At 38.9% G+C, this 27,690-nt stretch overlaps 1 protein-coding gene across 16 annotated transcripts in view; it reads left to right on the forward strand.

Annotated features, from left to right (window-relative positions):
- Window positions 1–27,047, forward strand: part of ZMYND8 (zinc finger MYND-type containing 8) — a 65,766-nt gene extending 38,719 nt beyond the window's left edge. For 11 of the 16 annotated variants that reach the window (XM_052683455.1, XM_052683456.1, XM_052683458.1 and 8 more), the window contains 18 exons: window positions 183–401; window positions 1,265–1,378; window positions 2,965–3,057; window positions 4,182–4,269; window positions 4,762–4,817; window positions 5,853–5,930; window positions 6,772–6,887; window positions 7,649–8,130; window positions 10,341–10,481; window positions 12,148–12,300; window positions 13,163–13,666; window positions 15,507–15,881; window positions 17,336–17,526; window positions 18,302–18,382; window positions 19,174–19,252; window positions 20,289–20,528; window positions 20,690–20,847; window positions 25,504–27,047. In XM_052683455.1, the coding sequence (XP_052539415.1) occupies window positions 183–401; window positions 1,265–1,378; window positions 2,965–3,057; window positions 4,182–4,269; window positions 4,762–4,817; window positions 5,853–5,930; window positions 6,772–6,887; window positions 7,649–8,130; window positions 10,341–10,481; window positions 12,148–12,300; window positions 13,163–13,666; window positions 15,507–15,881; window positions 17,336–17,526; window positions 18,302–18,382; window positions 19,174–19,252; window positions 20,289–20,528; window positions 20,690–20,847; window positions 25,504–25,605 (3,270 nt within the window). In that variant the 3' untranslated portion in view covers window positions 25,606–27,047. Of the gene's footprint in view, window positions 1–182; window positions 402–1,264; window positions 1,379–2,964; window positions 3,058–4,181; window positions 4,270–4,761; window positions 4,818–5,852; window positions 5,931–6,771; window positions 6,888–7,648; window positions 8,131–10,340; window positions 10,482–12,147; window positions 12,301–13,162; window positions 13,667–15,506; window positions 15,882–17,335; window positions 17,527–18,301; window positions 18,383–19,173; window positions 19,253–20,288; window positions 20,529–20,689; window positions 20,848–21,150 lie in introns of all 16 variants that reach the window. The other 5 variants (XM_052683467.1, XM_052683462.1, XR_008206899.1 and 2 more) reach the window with 4 other exon arrangements.
- Window positions 27,048–27,690: the final 643 nt, after the last annotated feature.

The raw sequence follows: 27,690 nt of genomic DNA on the forward strand, positions 1-27,690 counted from the left end.
GTGAATCTCTTTATGAATGGCTTTGTGCAATAAATAAGATATTGTGTTTACATAAACGTTAATCAAACTCTGTAGATTGCTGTTTGATTTATATATAATGATATTTATTGCTATGAATGCTATTTTGTATGAAATGCAAATTTGTTTTGAAACCAAACCTGTTTTTCTTGCCTACATTTCAGTCAGAACTAAGACATGGTCCGTTTTACTATATGAAGCAGCCACTCACCACAGACCCTGTTGATGTTGTACCACAGGATGGACGGAATGATTTCTATTGCTGGGTTTGTCATCGGGAAGGCCAAGTCCTCTGCTGTGAACTCTGCCCTCGGGTTTATCACGCTAAGTGTCTGAAACTGACAGCGGAACCAGAGGGGGATTGGTTTTGCCCAGAATGTGAGGTTAGTTTGATAGAAGGAGCAGATTTCTTCTGTATATGAGTGATACAAACTGCTTTTTTTTACACTCCAATGTGTTTCTGTTCTACTCTTATGTACCAGAAAAAGTTGTGTGAAAAGGGAGCGTCTCTTGCTGCTTCCTTGCTTTTTCTCTGTGCGTTCACCTGGACTCTGTTGGGCATCTCACTGTGACTCTTCAACTTCTTACCATCTCTAGGGAAGGCGAATCCATTTCAAAGAGTGATCCCCACATCTTACCTTTAACTCTGAAAACAGTTCACAGTTTTGTCTAGCTTACTTCATGCTGCTGCATGGGGGCTGATCAGTTCTGCAGAGTGCTCAGAACATGTGCACTGTAGGGTCTACGTAAACAAGAGGATATTATTAGTACTATATTTTTCTGCAGGTCTGAGGAAGAATTTAACTATTCCTCTCCAACAACTTCTGGAGAGAGAATAATTAGCATCATTGTATCTACAATGAAAGTAAATTGGTTTATCAGATGTCTTTTTTTTTGGCATGTATTGCATTATATGGAGCCCAGATGACTTTTTTCCTCATTCGTGTTGCTGGAGCTTGCACTGTATTGGGAATTGTATGTATTCCAACATTCTCTTATTTGGGTGATCTAAAAAATGAATGTAGTTTCTAAACTTTTCCCTTTTTATATATTCACTTACTTATTTAGGCTAACATATCCAGAATTTAATAAAACAAGTATCTGAAGTATTTATGCTACTTCATAAAAAATATTTTGTTTCTTAGGAAGTAGTTATTATCTTCTGTTCAAATGCTGGGATTTTTTACTGGAGAAGAATTCACCTAGAAATGTTTGCTGACAATATTATTTTCATCCTAATTTTTAGAAAATCACAGTTGCAGAATGCATAGAAACACAGAGTAAAGCTATGACAATGCTCACCACTGAACAACTATCATATTTGCTGAAGTTTGCACTACAGAAAATGAAACAGCCAGGGGTAAGGAAGATTTTTTTTTTTTTTTTTTTTTAATGCCTGTTCTGTATGTTTGTCATAATATTGGGTTTTGCTTCCTCTTGTTGACCTGAGTCTAGCTCATTTTGTCAGATTTTCTGCTGTTTACCACCCGTGTATTGCAAACAGCTTCGTTCAGACTGTGTATGCTGTTCTGGAATGCATATAAAGCACCGTTCCTTGATGCAACTTCTGGAGGTAGTTTCAGTAGATGTAGTGAGGATGCAGCATAGCTTTCCAAAGGGAATTTGTATTTTCTCACTCACTGAAAGTGAACAATGCTGGTCTTATCTGAGGTGCAAGGGAAATGACAAGGTGTGGTTTCTTACCAACCCAGATATGTGGGCAAGGCTATAGGTGCAGGTAATGTTACATATTTGATTATAACCCTTAATTTGATTATAAGCCAGTCTTTTCTCTGTTAGTAGGAAATTGTTCTCGCCACAAGAAGTAGTTGTATCATATACTTGTAAAACTGAATTTTTTCTCAGTGTATTGGCAACCTGTGCCATCAACTTGCATATTGTAGGAATCTGCCATCCTATGAACTTTTATCATGGAGGGAAAATGTTGTTTCCTCTAACTTTTACCAATCTCCACGTCTGTCTGAGATTTAACCCTCAAAATCATCATTGCCTCCTGGAAGTTTCACACATTTCAGTCCCTCATTCTTTCTTCTAAATTTCTGGTTGCTCTTTTTTCACTATGCAAGCTTTGAGTAGTTTTCACATGTGGGAAGAAAAAAGTGTAGTAAGATGTTTTAATGGATTGCCATGGCTTATCTGAATTCCTGTTGCTACCTTGTCCCTGTAAATAGATTAGAGGAGTCTCTGTGCTTGCAAGCATACAGTAAAATATATTGGAAAAACCAGATGTATGGAAGGAATCATGGGTTCTTTACAGCTCTGGTGTCTCCATGATAAATATTTCAGCAGAAAAATAGTGACAGTTTCTAGGAAGGTTACTCTTTAGTATTGATAAACTTCAGCTCTTGGAGTATTTTAACTCTGGAGTGGTAGATAGTCTCCTTTTAGAAAGAGTCATTACCTTTTTTTTTTTTTTTTTTCAGAAGCAAAGTATCAGTGTGTGTTTGTGTTGAGATGACAAAATGTTCTCAATGTGCAGCTAGAAAGGCAATGCAGCAGATAACGTGCAGAGTCCCACTGATGGAAGTTTGAATTTATCTGCAAGTCGCCATTGTTCTGAAAGTTCTAAGACTGATAAAGTTATTTCTAATTCTAGATAATGGGAGTGTTTGTTCTCCAAAAAACGATTTGCTGAGCCTCAGCTAATACTCTGCTCAAAAAAGATCTGCTGTAAATAAGAACAGTCCATTTTACAAAAACCCAAAGGCTTGTAATTCATCACTTCCAACATATGAAAAATCAGTTATGTGAGGGCATTTATTTCCTCATTTTGCCAGCACTGCATTACTTCACAAATCTTTACTGTTTCTTTTAAATAATTTTCTCTGATACCGCAGTTGAAAGTAGTATTAGAAGAGTGACTATGGAGTTGTTGATGGAGCTGTTCAGTATTAAGAAGCTGTGTGATTTGTTTTCTCCTAACAGACAGAGCCATTTCAAAAGCCAGTTTCGCTGGATCAACACCCAGATTATGCAGAATATATCTTTCATCCAATGGACCTTTGTACATTAGAGAAGGTTGGTATGAGGCAAAGGTCCTTTGAGTTTGATTGCTGTGGTTAAGCTTTCTGGGTTGTTCGATGGGAGCGAGAGAGATTGCTTGAAATTATTTAATTGTTTTGATTACAGTTTTGTTATTGTAAAACCAACTGGAAGAGCCTCTGAATGTGTCTGTTATGCAGTCTGAGCTAATGGCAAGTGCTCAGCAAAAGCAGTATAAAAAAGACAAGTTTAATCCGTATAATTCTGGGAATCATCCTGTGGGGAGACTTCATTAGTAACATTTTATGTTTGATCACCATGTTTGTTAGCTATTAATGCATTGCTGATACGTTGATTCCCCTTGGGACCATTTGAGTGTGTGACCAGAGGTCATTCCAGGCTCATCTGCTGGTCAAACATTAGAACATATAAAATAGCAAATAGAAGAACATCCACTGCACCTGAGATGTGGGAGAAGAAAACAGTAAAGAAGTGGATTACAGGAGTTTGTCAGTTCAGTAATAAGTTCAATGTTTCAAATTACAAAGTTCTTCATTCTCTGTCGCTTTAATAATAGCGTAGCAATGCAGAGCTTTGTTGTGGTAGTGCCTGGGTGAGGAGTCCTTATTCTCTGGGCTCTGGGAGCAGAGGTCAATGTCTTTGTGGCATAAATGTATAACAAATCCATGTCACTGATTTGATTCACCCAGGTGGTAGGCTAGAATATCAAAAACTGGCTTATGGGGTGTAGTAAATAATTTTTTCCTGGGTCTTGTCAAAATTAAGAAATTAAAATGCCATGCAGCGATGATGATATGCCAGTGCAAAATCAGGGACTTAGTTTTCTGTAGAGACCTCAAGCAGAATTACTGCCTCAGGAAATGGACAGGTGCTTACTGGTGCCCCTCTGCAGCCCTTTGGAATTATTGAAGATGCTGATCTAAATAGTTCACTGTTGAGAATTGGTTTAGACATTTCATAAATATTTAGGGCAGTCAGAAAACACCTTGAACTTCGAAGGTTACTGAAGTATTTAGAATGAGTTGTAATATAAGGTTTTTGTTTTAGTAATTGTGTGTCTGACAGGCAGCAGTGTTTAGGAAGATGCGAGTTTTTACTCATATCTGTTTTCTGATACATTTTTAAATGTTTCTTTCCAGAATGTTAAAAAGAAAATGTACGGTTGCACTGAAGCATTTTTGGCTGATGCCAAATGGATTTTGCACAACTGCATTATTTACAATGGGGGTAAGCATAGAGATATACTTCCTAGAATATGAAGCTTCAGATTGGATTAAGCAATGCAGAAACTTGCTGCTGCTTGACAAATGGTGAAAGTATCTTCCTGCTAATGCCGTAGTTCTAAACGTGACTTTACAAAAACAAAGAATGACCTACATTTACACTAGGGACCAAATACTGCCTATGCTGTCTCTTTGCTCAGAAGGAGACCTACCTGAGGAGATGCCCGTTACTGAATGGTGTGTCAGTGGTGGGCAGGGACAAACAGGCACAAACAGGGAACATGTGAAGATTTTTTACTGCGCTTTGTTTGCTGGGAAGAGCCTGCCTGCTGCTTCCACAAGCACGTGTTGAATATATACCTGCTTTGCATTGTCTTTTCAGATGTTCTATGTTGTCTTCAACATAAACTTTTTATAACTAAAACCTGTTGATTTTTATCATCGTTTTATACTAACAGTTTTCTTGGTTAGAGCATTTTTCTTATTGTCTTCTCAGGAAATCACAAATTGACACAAACAGCAAAAGTCATCATCAAAATCTGTGAGCATGAGGTATGTGTACCCCAGTTAATTTGATTGTTCTATCTGTATATTTGAAGTATTCCATTGCTTGTATTTGTGATTGAAATAATGTTTTCTAATGTATGCATTACAAACTATAATTTGTGTAGGCTTTCTTATGTTTGGGGATGCATATCCATGGCTTATAGGAGGATTTTGACAAGGGCATTGCTAATAATATTTTCCTTAGGATATTCACCATATGTAATTAGGATGTCAGTGATGGGAGAGAAGATATATGGGATCTGCACAAAGACACCTGTCTTCTAAATGAATGCTTGGAGGTGGAAAAAGAAACAGATGTTCTGATTTGTAGACATATTTGAGGTGGTTCGTTTGATGTCACAGTATGAAAGCCCTGTGAATAAATGCCTGCATTTTAGTTGGTTGTTTGAAGTGATTTTATTTCACTGAGAATTCATAATGCTAATATTACAAAAATTTATTCTAAATGCAGCGTTTTTGAATGGTATTTCATTGATATGAATTATCTGATAATCTGACACTTCATATTTATGCAGAGTGCTTTTCCCACCCCTCTGCTGATGCAGCAATATCCATTATTCTAGTAAGTTTTGAGGATGTATCAATTGTTCAGAGAAAAAAAATTGTGTATGACCTGATTCTGACTTCCTAATTGGCTTATATAGTCTGAAAAAAGAACAACATATTTCCTTTTTGGTCTCCTAAATTATTATGGAACTAAGTGTTCAGAAACAAATGGTGGTCAGTAATTCTTTATCACTGCAATAAATGCAACACTAAAGACAGAATGTATTTTCATGACATGAGCAGTGTATGATCTGAAGAGAGGCTTAGAAATGTGTCTTGTTTAACTGGAAAGCCTGCTTCACAGGGGTAGGAAAACAGGGTTTACTTTCAAAGTAGCATTGAATTCTTGGCAGTTAAAGGTTGATTTATGACCACAGATTGGTGGGAAATATGATGTTATTATATTACAGTATTTACTAATCGCACCTTGAGCTGTGATAAGTTATTGAATAATTGTTTTCCTTTTCTTTTCAGATGAATGAAATTGAAGTGTGTCCGGAATGTTACTTAGCTGCTTGCCAAAAACGAGAGAATTGGTTTTGTGAGCCTTGTGTAAGTTAAGGATGATGGTAGTCTAGCTAGTGCATTGAAGTAAAGGCTCTCATTTAGCTCTTCTTGTCCTCCTGTTGTTTTCAACCTGTGGTGGTTACTGAGAGGTGTGAATTAAGGAGAACTGCTGGTTTTACAAAGCCACTTGTAGTTACACGTCACGCTCATCGCGCTTTGTGGAATCAGACCATCTCAAGGTGTTAGCTGTCAGACTCATGCTTTTGGAGAAGTGACTGTAAATTGCTAGCAACCAGTTTGCAGTCTCTGCCCTCAAATAAAAGGTGCCCACTGATGGGTCATTTGTGGTACTTGCACTAAGAGTAAAATTTCTGAAATGTGAACTTTTGAAAACGTGGTTTTGAGATTTCAGTATTAAGACTTGGCTTTCCTTTATTGCCTGTTAATAGGTTGTCTGACTTCTGCTTTTGTTTAATATTGCACCAAACCCTGAAAGACTTATTGAAGTTCTTAAGTAGAACTGTGTAATCCATCAAGTTCTCTCTTGAGCTTAAGTGGAAATTAAAGAATTTCAGAGGTCAACTGTAGTTTAGGATGTGCTGCATATTGGGAGAGAACAAGAAAAAAAATTATAGAATAGTAAGCCCTATTAAGATTTGTTCAAACGAGATAATATTTTATTTATTTATTTTTTTTAACTTTTTTCTTCCCATGATCTATTAGGTACCAAATATATAGTGAAATGGAATCTTGTGTTTGTCCAGGGTCTTGCACATTATTTAATCTAGGAAATAAATATAATTTTAAAAACTTAATGCTGTATAACAGATTTTGAAGGTAATACTGCTAGTTTTTTCTTACCGTATGTTCTACCATCTTTCTCTAGAGCAATCCTCACCCTTTGGTCTGGGCTAAACTCAAAGGCTTTCCGTTCTGGCCTGCTAAAGCACTGAGGGATAAAGATGGGCAAGTTGATGCCCGCTTCTTTGGCCAACACGACAGGTGGGAATTTAACCAAAGCTTATTTCTGGTTATAGTTAAAAAAATAAAAACCACCTCATTGTTATTTTGTGCTCTCCAAGCTTTGGAATCCTTTTTTTTTTTTAATATTGACCTGGATAAGCTATAATAACATTGTAGTGTATGCAATTTTAATTCCTTACATGATGTCTGTAGAGTGTGAGCCGTGCACTTGCAAGACTTGCACCTATATGACCTCACTGATCATCCAAGTTCATTCATGTGGCAATGAGTTTGCACTGGAAAAAAAAAAATAAAATTCTTACTAGTGGAAGGGGCCAGTACTGTTGTTTGAGCTGTCTGAACACCAAGGTAGTGAACACACAATTGTAGGATGTTCTTTGGAATTGTTTTTCTCACTTGCATTTTCATGTTTCTCTGCTACGACCAATGGAAAGATTGTTTTGTAAAGATCATCTTACAGTTCTATGGACTAGTTTGGTTAAGTATGTTTTGTCCTATTGATCAGTATTTAATCTTCTTTTATGTGTTGCTGGAGAAAAGTAAAATCAGCTAGAAATATCCTAATAGAAGCAGTTTACTTATTTACCAGGATTATTTAATGTGAAAAACCCTGTGCAGTGACCTTCTAAAAGAAGGTGAAGATCCTCGGAAATGATCTCAGGTGCACACATCTTTATGATGGCATAAAATCAGAGTTTGGGGAAAAAAATGTTTAAAACTGTACTGTGTCAGTTAACAGCGTAAACTGTCATATCTCTGTCTTTCTGTTTGATTTATAGGGCCTGGGTTCCAATAAATAATTGCTACCTCATGTCTAAAGAAATTCCTTTTTCTGTGAAAAAGACGAAAAGCATCTTCAATAGTGCAATGCAAGAAATGGAGGTTTATGTTGATAACATTCGTAGGAAGTTTGGAGTATTTAATTACGCACCTTTCCGGACACCGTATACTCCCAATAATCAGTACCAAATGTTGCTCGATCCTACAAACCCAACTGCCGGAACTGCAAAGACGGACAAGCAAGAGAAAATCAAACTGAACTTTGATATGACAGCGTCACCGAAGATTCTCATGAGCAAACCCATGCTGAGCAGTAGCACGGGTCGTAGGATTTCGCTGACAGATATGCCGCGGTCGCCAATGAGTACCAACTCATCAGTGCACACCGGGTCTGACGTTGAGCAGGATGCAGAGAAAAAGGCAACTTCCAGCCACTTCAGTGCAAGTGAAGAATCCATGGATTTTATTGAGAAAAATACAGGTAGAAAGGGGCTGTAAGACTCCGTATGGTTAATTCACTAGCTGGAATCGTTGTGATTAGGAGGCATTTCATTTAAAATTGGATAGCTCTTTTTCAAGGCTTTGCCTTTATTTATTTGCTTTCAATAAGACTTAAAATTTATTGGAAATAAACTTTTGCCAGTGCTGCCCATTTAGGTGGAGGTGGTGCTGTACAAAAGAGTTGTGGTATCATTTGTTCACCTTCTGTGGAACGGCACTGGTAAGGCACACGTTTCTTAATTGTGTGAATTAGTGGTGGGCACATTTGAAAGAGTCAGAACCAGCAGAAGTGACTTTGAGATTTGAGATAAATTTTGTTTATCAGGTCAGTATTGCAGCTGGAGAAATCGGTGCTAAATAACCACCCTCCCCTCTGCCCCTACATCTGTTTCAAGAAACTTAATGTAAAAAAAAAATCAACCAACAAGAGTCATATGTGACACTTACTCTGCAGTGTTTGTGCAGCCCAGTAGTTTCTCCAAAACAAGCAGGCAGGCATGTATGCCAAGTGGTCAGTAGATGTGATGCCATTTGGGTATCTTACTCCTCCTTAAAGCTGAGCTGTGAAACCACCTTTGGCTCCAAATTATCTCATGGAAATTGTGATAAAGTAACTGCATCAGTTTTAAGTGTTGAGAACACATAGATATATCAATAGAGAATAACATGTCAAAAGGATTAGTTCATTTTATACAGCAGTTATCAAGGATGTATTTGTGTGCAGTTTTCCTGCACAAGCTGTAGCTTACAGGTACTGTTTTCTGTCTTAAAACTTATTTACGTTATTATTTCTTTATAATAGTAGAGATTGTTACCAAAATCACATTAAAGCTGTCCTGTTAGAGAAAGGTAATAGGAGATATAGGATAATATTATCCTATTATTTTGCATTCTTGACCATCATAGCAATTCTGGGGAACTGTCACTTTCCTCACATCTTGCTGATCCTGTCTTAGTGCATAAAATGCCAGATTTGACTTAACAGCAGGCAGTTGGAATTGATGGAGGTCCCTTGCAACCGAGCTCCTCCACGTGCAGGCTGGATGTGGCTCTGGGCAGCCTGGTCTGCTGGTTGGCAACCCCACACACAGCAGGGGGTTGAAACTGGATGATCATTGTGGTCCTCTTCAACCCAGGCCATTCTATGATTCAATGATTAGCTGATTTTTATATTCTAAACTCATATGTTCCAATTTCCCACCTGGCGTTTCTTCCTGTATATTGTCACAAATGCTAATATATATTTTTTTTAATTTAGCTGTCGTGTTAATGGAATGTGTGATGTGATTAAAATGAGGATTAACTAACTTTGTTTATTGTAAAAGAAAATTCCAGGTAGGATGACTGCACTGTCTTTAGATAGGAATGCTTTTATTCAGATGGAATGGATGGTTCTGTTGTGCATTTGGAGTGATACGAAGGAAATAACTTGGAAATAACTTGCAACCTTGTCCTGGGATGTAGCAAATGAATTGTAGCTGTCAGATGCAGTGTTCAGCTATGACTTCAGGGTAACTTGTCAGAACGTTAAACAGGAGTTTAATGCACAGCACTTGCTGTCAGAAATCAGAGGTTTTTTTCAGGTTATGGCCTACGAAAGCTTCCTTCTGTAGACTGACTGGGAGCTTCCTGAAGTTCATGTTTGAAATGTGACTCTGGATGTTTTGGAGGATCAGAGCACAGACTTTTGCTTAACTGTGTAAAATTAGAATATCCTACTGCCTTATCTGAGGGATTTTTGTCACTGATCTCCAGCTGCACTGACTGACCTTAATATGATTTCTTTCAATTCTCTATTAACATCTCTACAAAATGGCTGGACTTTTTTGTTAATGTTTACCTGCATACATGCAGTAAAATAATGGCAATTCAGAGTCTAGAGTTCACATTTAAAATAACCAAATCTCGAAAGCTAGAATCTTGAAAACAGAGAGGTTTTCAGGGTAAACGTGCATTTGGTGTAATGAAATAAATCATGGTAGTGTGATTTTCCTTACAATTTCTTCTTTTATTAAACTAAAGTCTAAAGGTATTTGAAAGTTAGCAGTGGAGGTATAGAATAATATTTAAATGATTAAACAAAAACCTTTTCTCTGCTTTTATAAGTTGAAAAGCTGTTTTGGCGCAGCAAATATGGCTTTACTGTGATTTTTATTAAATCCATCCTTATTAATTTTGTACTTTTTTCAGCTTCCCCTGCACCAACGAGAACAGGTCAAGCAGGGAGCTTGTCAGGCAGTCCCAAACCCTTCTCTCCTCAATCGTCAACGCCAATTTCTGCTAAGCAAGAAAGAACTGCCACTCCAGGAAGCATTCTGAATCTGAACCTTGGTTAGTGTTGACTTTCAGAAGTCCCAGTATGTTATAGCTGGATAAATCATGGGGGTGCCAAAATAACGTGAACAAACTTACTTCTAGGTAGATTTAAATGAACAGAGAACTTTAAGTGTGGCTTTGTGTAATTGTTGTTTCATCAAATAAGATGTTTGATGTTTTGTAAGTGGAATTGAAAGTTCCTGTTGCTTTTTCTTCTTTTTGATCAAAATAAGTTTTTAATGGGTGATTTCATAGCTGAATTGTACAAATAAGTGTTTCTAAGCAGTAGGTAAGTTTGTAAAGCTTATAATTACATGAACTGCTGATGAAGTTTTCACTTGTCTTGTGGTCTTGCAAACTTCATGTCTCTTCTTCACTGACCATCTGTATCAAGGGAGATACTGAGATTAAGAGATGAATTAGGAAAGTACTGCTTTGGTAAGGCAGTTCTGAAAGCCAAACAGATGTAAATCAATTTCCCCAATCATATTTTGCTTCTACAGATATTCTGATTCAGTTCTGGTTATATTTTCCGTCCACTTGATGTTACATGGAGTGACAGAATTTTTCCCGGTCTTCACCAAATACTTCAGGAAGGCTGAGATCAAGTTCTGCATTCTTTTAGACATACCATACTTTTCAGTGTTAGTCTGTGCTTGTGATATAACCATGGAATTACTTGTGCTGCACCACAGCTGTTTGTCTTTTTTATCAGATGTAACAATGCATTATAAAAAAGAAAAACAAACACAAAAAGAAACATCATATGGGAACTGTTTGAGCCATGGATGGGAGGCATTAGCTTGAGCATAGAACATTCTGAATAAATGGGGTAGAACTGAAAAACCAATGTTATGGCTCGTGAGCAATACTGTAACAGAACAGAACTGTGCTTTCTGGTAGAATATCAATCATTTATTCAGCTTTAGGGGGATTTCTTTTCCTAAATATGCTGTTTGATGCTAGAAATGAAAGTGGCAGCTGCATTAAACATGATTCCATCTACAAAACCCGTGGATTTCAGACATGACTTGTGGTGTCTTATTTTCAAGCGCAGTGTGAAAAGGGATTCCCCTAAAAAGCAAAAGTGAAAATATGCAAAACAAAAACTTGTACCTTAAGCAGAGTACTAGAAGGGCTGTGATCCTCCAGTTCAGCAAGGAGGAAGGGGAAATAGTGAAAAGGAGCCACCAGCTGTTGCTGGTAGACTGGCTAAAGTGAAAAGTGGAAGTGTGAATGACCAAGCTACACACAGATTGCTTGGAAAAATATATGTGTACAGGGCCTGTCCTTGTGAAATGGAGACAGAAAAGACAGAAAACTTTCATGCGGTAAGGAATGAAATTCTTAAGATGGATGATAAGAAACAGTAAAGACTAGAGATGAGAATTTGAAGATTTCTCCTCAGGGGTTTGCCTGCCCTCTGGCTCTGTTTTCTTTCTGCAGCGTCAACAAGGCAAACTGGAAACTCAGATCTTCTCAGTGAGACCCCCCTCGTGGGCTGGGCAGATAAATTTGGATTGTGAGACTATTTCCATGTTAAGATTCAGGATGCCCTGGGGAGGTGTTGTAGTGTCTCTTGTCTCCGTTTTTCACACTTCGGATTGTCTGCACTGTTACTCAGTAAGGTTTGCCTCACATTCTTCTTTTTGTACATTTTTTTTTTTAATTCCTTTTCTAGATCGAAGCAAAGCTGAGATGGATCTGAAAGAGCTGAGTGAGTCAGTCCAACAGCAGTCCACTCCTGTGCCACTCATTTCACCAAAACGACAGATACGTAGTAGGTTCCAGCTTAATCTTGACAAGACAATAGAGAGTTGTAAAGCACAACTTGGTGAGTATCCCAAGAATGCAGTGGAAGCCTGGAGGATGAATTTGAGAAAATGTTGAGTTGGAGTCTAAAAACAAAAAAAGCATTTTCAAATATTGAAACTTTAATTTTTTTCATTAAAACAGGAGTAGAGGCTATTTGAGCTCTTAGAGGCAAATAGAACTGAACACGTCTAACTTAAACTCTGGCGAAAGCTGACATGTCTGATATTTGCCATAAAGCTTTCATCTTGTGATCTGTTTTTGCACCATTCTGACGTAGATGGTTTGGCAGAACTGTAGTCTTACTATTTGCTTTGTACACTGAAAAACCAAAGATCTGTGCCTGACTTTTATGTTTGCTGCACGGATGTGTATATCCAGTGATGAGGGCACTCCCTACTGTTGAAAAGCATTAACAATCCAGCAGTTAATTGAAGGTTAAAAAAGTACAGATTCTCCTTACAAAAGTTATGCAGTCTGAAACTGATTCTTCAAACATGCATAGAAATAACTGTGGTCAGTTGAATAGTGTTACTGATTTTAAGGTGGTTTCTTGTAGTTACTAATCATTCCTGTTAATATTTGCCAGTGTCGGCCCAACATTGAACAGATCTATAGCTTGCAGGTAGTGAAAAAATAGTGTGAAAGGAGGGCTGTTGAATCAAATAAAAATAAGGAGTATGGAAGGTAATTCTCACTCGTGATACTGCGATAGGGCTGTAAGAGAGATGCTTATAGCTTAAGGATTGACAGCTAAGGTAGTGGTACCTCTCTATTTTGTTCTACAAAGGGCCGGGTTTGGGGTTTTGTTTTTTTTCTTTTCTCTTTGGTAATACCAGCCAGTCTGATATTAGCATGGACTGTACTTTCCTCCCCACATTTAGGAATAAATGAAATATCTGAAGCTGTTTATACTGCAGTAGAACACAGTGACTCTGAAGATTCTGAAAAATCTGACACCAGTGACAGTGAATATAGTGATGAGGATCAGAAATCTAAGAATGATCAAGAAGATGGAGAGGATAAGGAAGGTACAAGAAGTGACAAAGAATCATTAAGCTTGAAAAAAAAACCTAAGCCCCCAGCACAGAATGAAGATAAGGAAGAACTTAAAAGCACAAGTCCAGAAGTGGAGAAAGCAGATGACCCAGTCAAAGAAAAGGCAATTACAGACACTGAAAAAGAGTTTTCTGAAAAGGGAAAAAGTTTGCAGCATCCTGCAAAAGAAAAACTGAAAGGTAAAGATGAGATGGACTCTCCAACAGTGCATCTGGGACTGGACTCTGATTCTGAGAGCGAACTTGTCATCGATCTGGGCGATGATCACTGCGGGCGTGAAGGACGGAAAAACAAGAAAGAGTCAAAAGAGCCTCCTCCTAAACAAGATGGTAGGATGAAATTCTTATTTGTCCTTTATCATTGTACTGTTGTTCAAGCCAAAGCTGTGAGCTCTATCTTTGCATTTAAGATGGTAAAAATATATGTACTAGAGCAATGTTTATGAATGATTTTTCATTCTTGATGAGTAAGCAATATTTTCAGTTCTATAATTTCTGCATTCAGTTTAAAAACAAAAAAAAATATTTCATTGAAATTACTTTCAGCAACATAAAATTATGAACGCACATTTGTTCTGTCACAAATTTAGAAATTTGGTTCTGCTTCAGCCACCAGTCAAACATAAATACATTTCCATGGATGTCCCAAAACCGCAGCTGTATAAGCACTAGAATTTTTCAGAGATACAAATTGCATGAGTTCCAATTAAATGCTTTAAGGAGGATGGGAGCTTTTTTGCTTTTGCAAGAGGGAGAAAGAGCTCTAAACCTTAAGGGGAGGAGGATTATCATCCCAGTGAAGACAGTTCCTTGATCAATGCTGATGTTTCACTGTCAGGCTGTATAGCGAGAGAATGGGATACACAGAACAGTCATCTATAAGCTCTGGGATGACAGGTATAACTGGTAACCTAGAAACATCGTAACAAATGGTAACTTCTTGTTCTTCCAGGGAAGTCTTTTTGTTTACAAGCAGCCAGGATGGGTTATGAAAGACTTGATTAACATGGTTTATGTCTGTGACATGATGGCTGCTTTGTAACTGAGGGAAGGGCTGTGGATGTTGTTCACTTAGGTTTTAGTAAAGTGCTTGACACTGCCTTCCCCAGTGCTGTCCCAGAGAAGCCGGCTGCTTGTGTCCTAGGGAGGTGCAGTTTGCTGGGTGAAGAGCTGGCTGGCTGGGGTCAGAGAGGCCTGGTGGGGGAAGCTCAGCCCAGCTGACAATCGATCACCAGTAAGTTGTGGACCATACCACATCAGGTGGGTCTGCTTGAGAGTGGGAAGGCTCTGCAGAAGGATCCCGATGGGCCGGACTGATGGGCCAAGCCCATGACATTCAACAAGTCTAAATGTCAGGTGCTGCACTTGGGTTACAACAGCACCACACGGTGCTACAGGCATGGGGAGAAATGCCTGGAAAGGTGCCAGGCAGAAAAGGACCTGACGATGCTGGCTGACAGCTGGCTGCACATGAGCCAGCAGCGTGCCCAGGTGATACTGGTGAGGGCCAGTGGCATCCTGGGCTGCATGAGAACTCGTATGGCCAGCAGGGCAAGGGACTTAGTGGTCCCCTTGTATTGATGAGACCATGCCCTGAACATTGTGTTTGGCTTTGGGACCCCCGCTATGAGGAGGATTTTGAGTTGTTCGAGTGTGTGCAGAGAAGAACAACAGCACTGGTAAGAGGAAACGACACAGAAAACAGGAGTTATGAGGAGTGGCTGAGGGAACTGGGATTGTTTCATCTAGGAAAGAGGAGGTGGCTCTCTGCCATTACCTGAAAGGAAATTGCAATGAGGAAGGTGTCAGTCTCTTTTCTCACTCCATAGGACTCAAGCAAACAGTCTCATTTTCAGCAGTGGAGATTCAGACTGGATGTAAGAAAGAATTTAATCGTGGGTGGGGGAGTGGTCAGGCATTGAAATGGGATTCCTGGGGAAGTGGTGGAGTCCACTGGAGTTCCATCACTTCACTGGTGATGGAACACAGTAGGTTGGGTTGGCGGTCGGACCTGGTGATCGTGAAGATCTTTTCCGACTGTGATGGATCTATGATTCTGTTCTAATTCGTGACAATTTCTGTTCTGGAAGGTGCACGTGACTTTTCAAAATTTGATGTGAAATTATGGATCAGATGTGGTGGTGAAAAGTTGACAATAAATTTTGTTTAGTTGTAGGTAAAACTCCACCTTCTTCCAGTGCAAGCACCCAGCCCCTGCCAGAAACCCCAGTTCTCACCCGCTCTGCGTCCCAGACTCCACCAGCTGGTGTGACTGCAACTACTAGTGCTACTTCTACTGTTAGTGCTCCATCTGCAGCCACTGGAAGCCCTGTGAAAAAGCAGCGGCCTCTGCTGCCTAAGGAAACTGCCCCTGCTGTGCAGCGAGTAGTGTGGAATTCTTCCAATAAATTTCAGACATCTTCTCAGAAATGGCACATGCAGAAGGTGCAGAGACAGCAGCAACAGCAGCAGAACCAGCAGTCTCAGTCACAGCAGCCTCAATCCTCTCAAGGGACAAGATATCAGACAAGACAAGCAGTTAAAGGTATACACTTTCTAACTCAATGTGCCCGTGATGCCATAATCCCCCAGTAGTGATGTCAGTGCTCCCAGGCTGCCTAACCAGGAATTTCTTCCATATAAACAAAATCTCAAAGTGTGGTTCTTCTTTTATAAATGACTGTGAAATACAGCAACTCACCATACCTGCTCTTTCTGGTGTGTATTTAGTCATGTCTCCTTATTTGAATGACAAACCATTTGTGTGTCTGTAAAATATCTTTGCCGTTCTTAGCCATCAGTTTTGAAAGACTAAACTGATTATTTTCTGCTTTACATGATGAAATCGTTAATTCTGTTTCAGTTGCATGATTACCATTGTTATCTCAACATCTACAATCTGGATCCAATTTTATTTGCCAAGAAGCTGATTTGTACAGGCTTTTTTTTTTTTTTCCCCCCCACAGGTTAAATCAACATTTTTACTATTGAGTGCATTGTAACAATGTTCTGTCATATGATATGCTAGAAATATCAGATGAAAACGCTCTAGAATATACAGATTTTCTTATATTCTGAATTGATGTTAAATAGTACAAAGTTAAATTTAAGAACTGTTTTATTTCAGTAATATTTCAGCCTTTAGAGGATACCATCAACTGAGATCTTTACAAAGTGAATTGTTAAAATTAAATTGAAAACTAAGGCAGGTAAGTCATTAGGGATGGAAAGGTGAAGCTCTTCATGTTTTGATTTGTACTCTTATTTTTGAATTACCAACTGTTTTAAGATTATTTGAAATATTGAGCACGTTTGACAAAGCCTTCCTGTTTACTGACTTTCATCCCACTTGAGTTAATTCTATAAATAAATTCTTTGCTTTAATGAGTTAACCTTGCATTACATTCCTTGCTCTCCATCCAGAGGCTGAGTTTGGGCTGGATGTATTACATTAAACATGTCGCAACACAAAACTAACAATAATTAGTAGCACTAATAGCAAACGAATGCAAATAACACCAGGAAGTACAACTAAAATTCTTACTAAAGCTCTCTTCAAAAGTAGCTCACTAAATCTTGTTTCTAAAGGAACAAAGTCAGTAATGTACTTTCAGATGGTGGCAAGTGAAAATGTTCAAGACAGGCTTGTGCTCGTACCTGTGGTGCTAGCTGGGGGCTGTCCAAGCGGAGAGGTTAGGAGATGGGATGGGAAAGTCCCAGAATGGGAAGAACGATGATCAGAGGGAGACTTTTGCACTGACCAGTCTAAACTTGCAGGTTTTGAAGGTCTTTGCTATCTTGTCTTGAAGCTGTGTAATTATATGTGAGTTCAGTGGCTGGTCACTGTACAATCAATTTGATGAATGGCACCTTTGTATAAGTAAGAAAAATCTTGAGATTGTTGAGGTGCACACATTTAGTGAACATTAAAGTTACGAGTTACCTATTCATCTTCATAATTACTTGTGATTAATGGTCTGCTGTGTGTTCTTTCCGTAGCTGTGCAGCAGAAAGAGATCACCCAGAGCACTTCCACATCAACTATAACTTTGGTTACAAGCACTCAACCTATCTCTATGGTTACAAGTTCTGGATCTGCAAATACACTTTCTTCCTCAGTTAATACAGACTTGCCAATCGCAACAGCCTCGGCTGACGTGGCTGCAGACATTGCTAAATACACTAGCAAAGTAAGTCCTTGAAAAAGATCTTCTTAAACTTATTTTTGTGATGAATTTTAAAGTTTTTTAAAATTTCAAATTCTGAAATAAAAGATCTTATGTAGAAAGTAACAAGCAGTAGGTAGAAGCAGTCAGACTGCTGGGATCTGAGCTATTGTTGTAGAAGCAGCTGAATGCTGTCATTCTAAGCCAGAGGCTAAGCACGGCAGGCACCCCCGCTTTGTCTCGCCCTTATTTCCCCATCACTTCTTTTGGTCACGTTGCATTGCGCTTTGGACAATTTTTGGTATCTCCTCACCATATATTTACAGTAAGCACTAATAATCATCACGTGCATTCGGTACAACGCACTCAGATGCAACTGTTTTAAAACTCTGCAAAGCTTCATCAGATTGTAACCTGTCCTAAGTGTGCATTCAAGTATTAAAACTGAAGCTTAGTTGTTAAACAGATGATGCAGTACTTGTAATATTATAAAGGTGATGGTGGAGTGAGGGAGATCAGCTTTTGGTATATTCTCTTAGGTCTTTGAATTAAGACAAACAAAAAAGAGAGTACTATAAATAAGTATGCAGACATTAAAAGCACTTGAAAACAACAGAATCCTGGCAGAAAGTGCTTTCTTGTACCTTCTAAAACAGTACTTCAAAAGGAGACTCGGATAAACGTGTGTATATGCACATAGATACTAATAGCAATACAGGCTCACATTGGAGTGACTGAAATGAAGTTAAAGTGGTTATCTGTTAAAAATAGGTATCTAAGACTTTTATTTGTCTTTCAGATGATGGATGCCATCAAAGGAACAATGACTGAAATATACAATGATCTTTCAAAAAATACCACTGGAAGTACAATAGCTGAGGTTAGTGCAAGATGGAGAGAAGCCTGCTTCACCTTCACAAGTTGTAAAAGAGTGTTTTATGCATAAAAATACCACATGCTGTCATAATGCAATCACATACTGCATCAGAGTTACATGATTATGACCATAGATGTAATACTTCTTTTTTAGTTTGCTGGTCATATTATCACTGTTTTTACTACAGAGCACCAATAAAAGTGTCTTCCTGCTAAATGTTGCATTCACTGTCAAGGCAGTACTTGGTGTCTTTTTAAAGTGTTTTCTTTAAAGCTGGCAAAACCAGATTAAACAAAGTAAACTATGAATGAATGTGAAACGTGAGCAAGAGAAAGCTCAGAGTTAAGTGTGAAATCTTTTGTTTGTTTGTGTTAAACATAAGAAGGAAGCTGCAGTTTAGAGCAGTGGTGTTCCTAGTGAATGAAAAACCCACTTTTGTAAGTCTGGGTGCGTTGAAATAAAAGAATCCATCAAGTGGCACGCAAACAAATACAAGCAAAACTGAGAAACAGATTTTTGTTGTGGTTGGAGAAATTGGAGACCTAACTAATTCTAGATGGAAGACCAAGTTTAATTGAAGTGGGTTTTGTTTTCAAACGATCTTGCACTTTTTATGATAGGAAAACCTACCAAGAAAACAGAATACCTATTGCCCATGTTATTGAAAAGGAGCCTTAATGTAAGTGATGATGAAGCTCTTTGTTAGAGCCTTGTATTTTTGTACATAGTTGTGCTATATACTGTACTCTGTCATCACAACTAAATATTAACATTTCAATATTTGTAATATCCAGATTCGACGTTTGAGGATTGAAATAGAAAAGCTTCAGTGGTTACATCAGCAGGAACTCTCAGAAATGAAGCATAATCTGGGTATGAAAATGGCAAATACAAAATCTAAATGCTTGTAGCATGCATTGTCTTCATGTTAGCTACCAGAGATTGTCCACATGAAGGGTAGAACACCTTGTAGAATGTGCTGCCAGTATCAGTGGGTACCATTTCAATCCGTACACAGATGACTTTTATGTGTGCATAGTAAGCAACAGGTTTCAGTCCTCTGAAAGAAATCCAGGCTACAGAGATTTTTGATTGAATGTAACTGGTTTTTTTTGTTTTTTTTTTTTATTAAATGCACCACTGGATAATCTCTTTGGGAGGTATTTTATGCTGATTACTTCATACTAATGGAGTATGTAGCTGGCAAATGTTGCTCCAGTTTTCAAGAAGGGTAAAAAAGAAGACCCTGGTAACTACAGGCCTGTTGGTCTGTCTTCGTTTCCTGATGAAGTTACATAGAAGGTTATTCTTGGAGTTGCTGAAAAACACTTTGAAAGGCAGTGCAGTTATTGGTTGTTGCCAGCATGGGTTCACACAATGGGAAAATCCTGCTTAAATTAATGTTGTTTTATGACAAGGTTACCCACGTGGTTGACCGAAGGAAGTTAGCAGGTAGGATACGCACAGAATCCAAAGGCAGGAACTGGGAGAATGTAGGGCATTACCCAGATTTGAGACCTTCTGAAATACCTGATGGCGCTCAGGGGACCTGGTGAGGTGCTTCTGGAGGTACTGAGGAAACTGGCAGATTAAGTTGCTAAGCCTCTGCCTGTATCATAGAGAAACTGTGGCAGGGAAGTTCTGATAGACTGCAAAAGGGAAAACACAACTGCCATTTATTTTTTTAAAAGGGAAAAAAGAAGAGCTGGATTGCTGCAGGCCAGTCATTTTCACCTCTGTGCCCAGCATCATGGAGTGTGGTAATGAGCAGCCTCTTTAAACTTAGAGAGGTTGGAAGACTGTCATTTGCTGAGAGGGTGTGAAGCAGATACACCTAAGTTTAGGGAATATTTTATTAGCTTTCATTTCACGGAGAGGCAAAATTTATTTATCTTTGTATTTTGAGTAGAACTGACAATGGCTGAAATGCGTCAGAGTCTAGAACAAGAACGGGATCGCTTGATTGCTGAAGTGAAGAAGCAGCTGGAAATGGAAAAGCAGCAAGCAGTGGATGAAACTAAAAAGAAGCAGTGGTGTGCCAACTGCAAGAAAGAGGCCATTTTTTATTGCTGTTGGAACACTAGCTACTGTGACTATCCCTGCCAACAAGCTCACTGGCCTGAGCATATGAAATCTTGCACGCAGTCAGGTAATCTTGCTCTGGGTTGCATGTTTCACAGCTAAGGGGAGCTGGGGTGGATGTAACACACAGAGATTCAGTGTTCTTCATTTGCACGTATGCAGATATGCCTGTTAAGATTGAAGACTGGTGCACAAGAGTAGTGGCTCTGCTTTCTTCTTTTTCTTTAGCTACTGCAACACAGCAAGAAGCCGATACTGAAATTAACACAGAAACATTAAATAAATCATCCCAGCCCAGTTCAAGTGTGCAGCCTACGCCCACGGAAACAGCCAGCACCCCCAAGGAAAAGGACGTTTCAACTGATAAAAGCAAAGAAAGCGTTACAGTGAGTATTGCTGTGGTCACTGCAAACCACTTCAAAACTAGAGTCCTCTGAAACCTACCCCTAAAGGCCTCCCTGGATCAGCTGGGAATTTATGGCCGTTTGTATATTTCAAAATGTGTGATTTGGGGAGTAAGAGAGTTGTGGCTCTTTGTTTGTTTTTTTCCCCCTTCATCTTGGGAAAAATCTCCTTCTGTCCTCTGGGAATACCCTTTCCCCTGCACTCATTCCCAATAAGACCTTGTGTTGGCTTGACTCATCCTTCCAGCCAAGGGGGACTGGACCTCTCTCTTTCTCTCTCTCCAGGACCCATCAGTGTAGCTTCTGGTCTGGATCTTTCGATACAAGTTGCCTTCTGATAAGCAATACTGACTGCAGCACTTCCAAGCCCTTCTTACCTGGGGGTTCAGAGGCCAAGCTCAAGACCTGCATTCAAATCAACTTACTTTATCACAACAGACTGCCACTAGGGTACCACAATGTTCCATAACACTGATACAGCAATCCACCTGGATCTACAGCTAACGAAGCAGTGTACAATTCTGAAATCCTCCATATCATCTACTCTGATAGTATTCAGTAGGCAAGGATGAGCAAACGCTCCAATAAAAGGGACTTAACATTGCATATATAGAAAATGTTTATAGAGAAGATTCTGCTTTATAGGTAGGGCTTGACTATTAGCAATTTCAGCACCATTTTTCTTCTGCCCATGCAAGATTTGTTAAATGAAAAATTTTATGGGGGGCTTCTCCTTCAGACCCTTTACTTGATCCTCTACATCAGTAGGAGCCTTGTTGTATTTTAAAATATTAAAAGCAAACTAATTTTGTAGTATTGTGATTCCAGCATGATGTCTCATTGAGATAGTTCTTCTAGAATTGGGAAGCATAGTATAATAGAGAGCTGTGTTCATTTCTTGACACTTTTGCTACTGTCTGGTGTTAGATCTCTGGGCTTGACATGTCATCTAAGGGAGTAACTTGGGAAACAGATTAAAAGAAGGGGTAAAGGATGTGCTGTCCCACCTGGATTCTGGGGGGAAGTTCTTTGAACTTCTTTGCTCAGTTGAAGCTCGTATGTATTGTCTGTGGCAGTGTGACCTTTGTACTACTGGGAGAAAAGGGGATCAGAGAAAATCAATTGCCTAAAACTTTGGCCAGGGAATATTCCAGTTATCCTAATCTGGAATTGCTTTCACATAGGTATTCTACCTGAAACATCATGCTGTGTACATTGATCATGTTCATAATTTGAATTTTGTTTTATAAACAAAGAATTAACCTGTGAATTCATTAAGATACAAATTTTTAGCACAAACAAAACATCCAACATAAATTTCATACAGTAATGGTAATGACTAGGTGGAATTCATGTAAAAGCTGAGACTTTTACTGAGGTTGCCTGTGCTGTCTCTGCAGATAGCAACAGGTGTGACAAGCAACCAGCCTATAAAACTGGTCCAGGTACCGCAGAGCACCACCTATATTCCAACTACTCAACCCTCAATTGTAAGTACGATGTCATCATTTAAAGTCTGCAGTAGTGCTGTTCCTGGCATTAAAATTGCACAGTATTTCTGGGGGATTGTCTCCATTTGCTGTTCTAATTAAGATATGAATTCACTGGTGTAGTTTCAGTTTGCAGTGCAAAATGTCCTATTTTGCTGTGCAACATTCCACCCTTCCATTTCATCACTGATTGTTACAAGGATTCAGGAGCCCTCCTTAAGAACAGCTAAGGCACTGAGGCTAGTCAGACTTCCATTTTACATTATTGTGTTAGTTATTTCTGTTTCATGTATATACTTGAACACAACGTCAATGTAAATATATAGAATTCATTTAAAGTATCTTTTAAATATCTTTTTTGTCTATGGTATTCTAAAGAGATTCAATGAGTTCTCAGCTATGCTTGATATTTCCGTGGCATCTCAGTAACTATGAAAGAAAAGTATGCATTCATCAGTAGTGTATCTCCCATGCAGTCTTGCACACTAGCGTGAAACTGAGAAATAGCATTGAATTCAGACCTGTTTTTTTCCATTGAAAACTTAACCAAGGACACTTGAATGCCCTTTTATCAGTCACTGGAGATGGGACGGCAGTGAGGTTTGTTTTCTTTATTTTGCATACCATAATATCACATTCTTTCAGTGTGATGTTCATTCATGTTCTGCAGTGTTCGCTTCACTGTCAGCGTGGCACCTGAGCTGACCTCTTACCAAAAAGAAAATTGCTGATGCTGCACTGGTAGCTGACCCGCATGCCTTGTCTCGAGCGGTGGGCTCAGCTGAGCAGCCCATGTTTAGGTCACTACAGTTAATTTTCTTACTGAAGCTAGATAATAGCAGTTCAGTTTTGATGTTGTGACTGTGAGGCCCAATCAGCTCAGTCACTGTCCTCCTTTTGCTTTGTTTACACACATGGACGTGCGTGCACCCCCACCAGCTGCAACGTTCACACACCTGTGTGCAGGAATGCATGCACCTCCACACACACTGCAGTGTTTCATAGCCATCACATTCGACAGAAAAAATGTACTGCTTGTAGTGGATATCATGACTTGTCACATTCCTAAGCATTTGTACTCAACTCGTTTGTCTCGACTGAGAGCACAGTGCACCTTTGCAGGATTGGCCCTAAGTCGTTTGAACTGAATTGTCGTAACAAGGCTTTGTGTGTTTGCAATCAAATAGCAAGCTTCAAAGAAGTTAGGCTCTCTCGTGCATAGTTGAGAGGTTCTAAGATCATAAGGTGGTTTCATGTAACATTCAGAATAACGGCAGTAACCTTCATCAGTTTTCTGTTATACAAAGTGTTGAGTAATGTGAAGCGTAAGTGGAACGTCTGAAGGTTTCAACCTTTATTTGTGCATGTTTGAAACGTTGTACACATTTGCATTAGCCTTGCACAGCTACAGACACCTCTGTACTCTAATGACTGCACGTGCAATTTAAATAATTTTAAACCTTAATGCATGTTTAATATGTATGCAAAATGTACAAATGTGAAAAGCTGGCAGAGGTGGAAGATTTACCTCTCAGGGAATGATCCTAACGCATTTAAGGAGTCTTGCACATTCCATATCCCGATCACTCTAATAACTGAAACTTAATTTTCTCATTTGTGTAAGTGTGTACATGTAAAAGACAGCTGTGGCAACCTTAATTTTCCTACCTGTAGTGCTAACAGTGATGTACACAGTGGCTTCTTTAGAGTTCAATTTGCACTTTGTTTCGCACTAGGCATTTCCTCCCTCTGCACAGCTTTCAGTGTATCTTCTGGGTGCCGTTTCCACTGAACCCTCTTTACACCTCTGAAACCATTATCAAATGACTTTAACCTTGAACTTATTCAGAGAACTGATTTCACATTTGGTTTTTATTCTTTCTGCAGTTGAAATGTCGTAAACATTTAAATTCATCATCTTTGCATTCCAGGGAATGGAATCAGTAGGCTTCTGGAAGGCACAGATTTTGTCACAAAGGAGCTGACCAACACTAGGCTGTAATCCATCTCAGCAGGGACACTCTCAGTCTTTCCTGAATACCATCAAGGCACTGATGTGGTTTCTTAAATTTATGGGGGGAAACACAGGGCTCCGGTGAAGTTGTGTGTTGTTCTTCCACGTTTGCTTTGGAAGCCTACAGTAACCTTAGGGGGAGTCCTGGGAGTCCCTTCCACATTTCTCAAATTCTCACTCCTTGTTTCTTCCACAAAACGTTGTGAGCTGAAATGGATGCATCTGTTGGGTCACCAGTTGGCCATCGCTGGCGTTGTATCAAAACACACTTGCAGTTTGTGTGGCATAAACGTTTCTAAGCTTTCTCACGTTTTTGTAGGAAGGTTAAGATACAGACTTAAGATTCAATAAATCCTTTTCCGGATGTTCCAGAGTGACGTGACGTTGACCAGATTGTTTAACATTCTTGTGCCTTTGTCTCTGCATCCGTAGAACCCATTTCTACCCATAGAGATGTCCTGAAACTTCATTTGTTAAGATTTATAGATCATAATCTGTATGATGGAAGTGAAAAGTTTATTCTATATTAGTATTTTTACAGGCAGTGTAAGACAATTCCCAGTAATGCTGGCGTTTTTGTTACCAATTTGTGCAAAAGTTTAAGAACCTTTTTGTTTAAATGGATGTTCTCTGTTCTCTTCTGTGTAGACTGAACGCATGGGGGAGTTCCTTTGAGGGGTGGGGGGGAAGACGTAAGGGATATGCTTATAAACAAGGGTATTTTTGTACTCCAGGTTGATTTGTTGGAACTTTTTCAAATGACAGAGGATTTTCTTAGCCCTTTTTCCTCTTCCTGTGAATTTATTTGGGGAAAATACATAACTGGATGTAGGAGCTTTGAAAACCTAATTCTCCAAGCATAGGTAGAGCATGCACGTTACCTATAGGAACAGCTGGTCCCAGTAATTATAAAGTAACAATTACAGAGAAAAAAAAAAACAAAAAACCCTCTTGGCTACAGGAAAGTAATATACTACTTTCTGCCTTGGTAATATTTTGGTAATTAAGGTATAAATCCTTGCACAAAATTGGAGCTTGTTCTGGATTTTCCCTGGACAATAAATCTCTGTTTCTGTGGTCATGCTGATATGACCTTTAACATAACAATATGTTTCTCTTGGTTTTAATCCACAGACCATTCCTGTAGTGGTAAGTCCTTCTGCTGGGACAGTGGCAATGAGAACTGGAGTTCAGTATGTTCAGACCACAATGCCAGTCCAAGTACGAAGAGTCTAACTGCTAACAAGAAGTCCATACAATTGTTGGAATATATAAATCTAATAGAAATGTGAAAAATAAACACAGTTCTTTGGATTAACCTCAAAGGTTCAGACTTAAGCTTTGTATAAATGCACAAAGCATTAACTACACTACATTAATGTAAAGCATTAGCGCTGGCTTAGAAAAGCTGAGGACAGGTAAGATCCGTGTCAAATCTCTGCCTCTTTTGTAAATAATGTACAATTTGTGGATGTCATTAAAGTTAGAGTACCATCTCCTTTTTATATTTGTATTGACTTTAACTTATAAAGAGTGTTTGAAGTTGGAAAGGAAAGGTTTAAAGCAGCCTTATCACAAGCTAACGCTGAAAACTGGTCTGAGAAAATGGCAGTAATGCATCAAATAATAAAACCTGAAGGATCTGAACAACTCCATTTGCTTTTGGATGGGAACAATTTCTGCACTTTGAAACTCTTGTAGAATTTCAACCAAATGATGAAGGCTATCTTTCTTTCTGTTAATTGCATTAGGCCAATTATGGCATTTCCCATCTGCGGACCTGAGATATATAAAGATTTACGTTGTTTTTTACAGTGACCAGACTGTTAAAATTGTTTACAAGAAACAAGTTAAAACTTTATTCAGATTGGTATCTGAACAGTTGCCAAGTGTAACACCGGCTTGTTGGGTAGGGCAGCATCGCTTCTTATCGTTGATAGCACAGATGAGGGTTGTTTTTCCTGTTCTTCACAGTTCAATTTTCTTCCTTTTTTTTTTTTTTAATTTGAATCCTCTGAAAAGGACTATGAAAAGCTTTTCACGTGGAACAAGAGCTAGGGGGTGGAGAAAAGCATGGATCAGGAAACATGGGCAAAGGACTTCTGATGCTGGGCCAGAGCATGTATTATTTATATGATGGAATTTATGTTTTTATGTAAGCATGAAACAGTATGAGAGAAAGTAACCCCTGAAAATGCTGTCTGTTACACTTATACTGTAGTACCATTTTGTATGTTGTGTAAAACGAAAGCATTGAACAAAGCAAAGGTGATGTATGTATATGAGAAAATTAATGTATGATATCATTCCAGTACATTCTGTTGTACATTTCAGTCATGTTGATTTTTCCCATTGTTTATAAAAGAATGCGGTCTGTACAGTCTCCAGCTAGAACCCGTATTAGAGGGAAAAGTATTAGAAGCAAAAGGCGAGAACAATATTCGTGAATTGCAGTTGTGTCAAAAATAGCCTAGCTGGCCTTATTTGTGAAGCATAATTGCTTTTAGCATATGGAAGTATTTTTTCACATTTTCTTTGTATAAAATTTGTATTAAACTTAAATATCTTTTTTGAAAATTGTGTTTCTTTGTGACTGAGAGTGGCACATGGTATGCTTTGGGTTTCTCCGGTGTTTCAAGAAACTGCACAGCTTTTTATTAAACAGTTTTAGAAAAGCGTTCTCTGTTCCTGGATTCCCAGTTGCATTCAGTCTGCAGTTTTGTACGTATGATTTTTGTTAGTGGAAGAGGCTCGTTGTGCAACACTGACTTGCCTTTGCATTGGGGCTGGATGGAAAGGACGGGTGTGCACAGCCTTGTTCAGCGCATCTGAGAGCTGAGATGGGGCTCCATGGCGAGCAGCGCTGTGATCCTCCGAGAGGGCACGAACTGTGGCAAGGCTGCTGTGTGTCTTAGGAGAAGAAGCAGGGAACGAACGAAATGTTCCTTGTAAGATCAAGCTGTGCGGCTCTCCTCAAGTTCCTACTCCTTTGGTACTTTGTTGCATGCATTTATAAAGCAGACGAAGTTAATGTTCTCAGTGCTACTGTTTAAAGAGAAGCACAAATATTGGAAGCTCGGAATGATGTTTTGAAATGGAGTTGGAATGCTGGACGAATAACCTTGTGAGCTCTATCACCGAAACGCATCACTGTGTTTGGAAGAAAAATGGAGATGAACAATTCAAAAAGAGTGATAGGAAACAGCAGTGCTTTCTGGAGCCTCTGTCAGTGATTTTTTTTCTTTTTAAATTTTAATAAGCATTGTTTTTTCCTTCACCTGGAGTAGAGGCTGACCAGATCCCAGCAACGAGTTGTTATCA

Source organism: Tympanuchus pallidicinctus, unplaced genomic scaffold (assembly GCF_026119805.1).
Source record: "Tympanuchus pallidicinctus isolate F22 unplaced genomic scaffold, pur_lepc_1.0 scaffold20, whole genome shotgun sequence".
Classification (NCBI taxonomy): domain Eukaryota; kingdom Metazoa; phylum Chordata; class Aves; order Galliformes; family Phasianidae; genus Tympanuchus; species Tympanuchus pallidicinctus.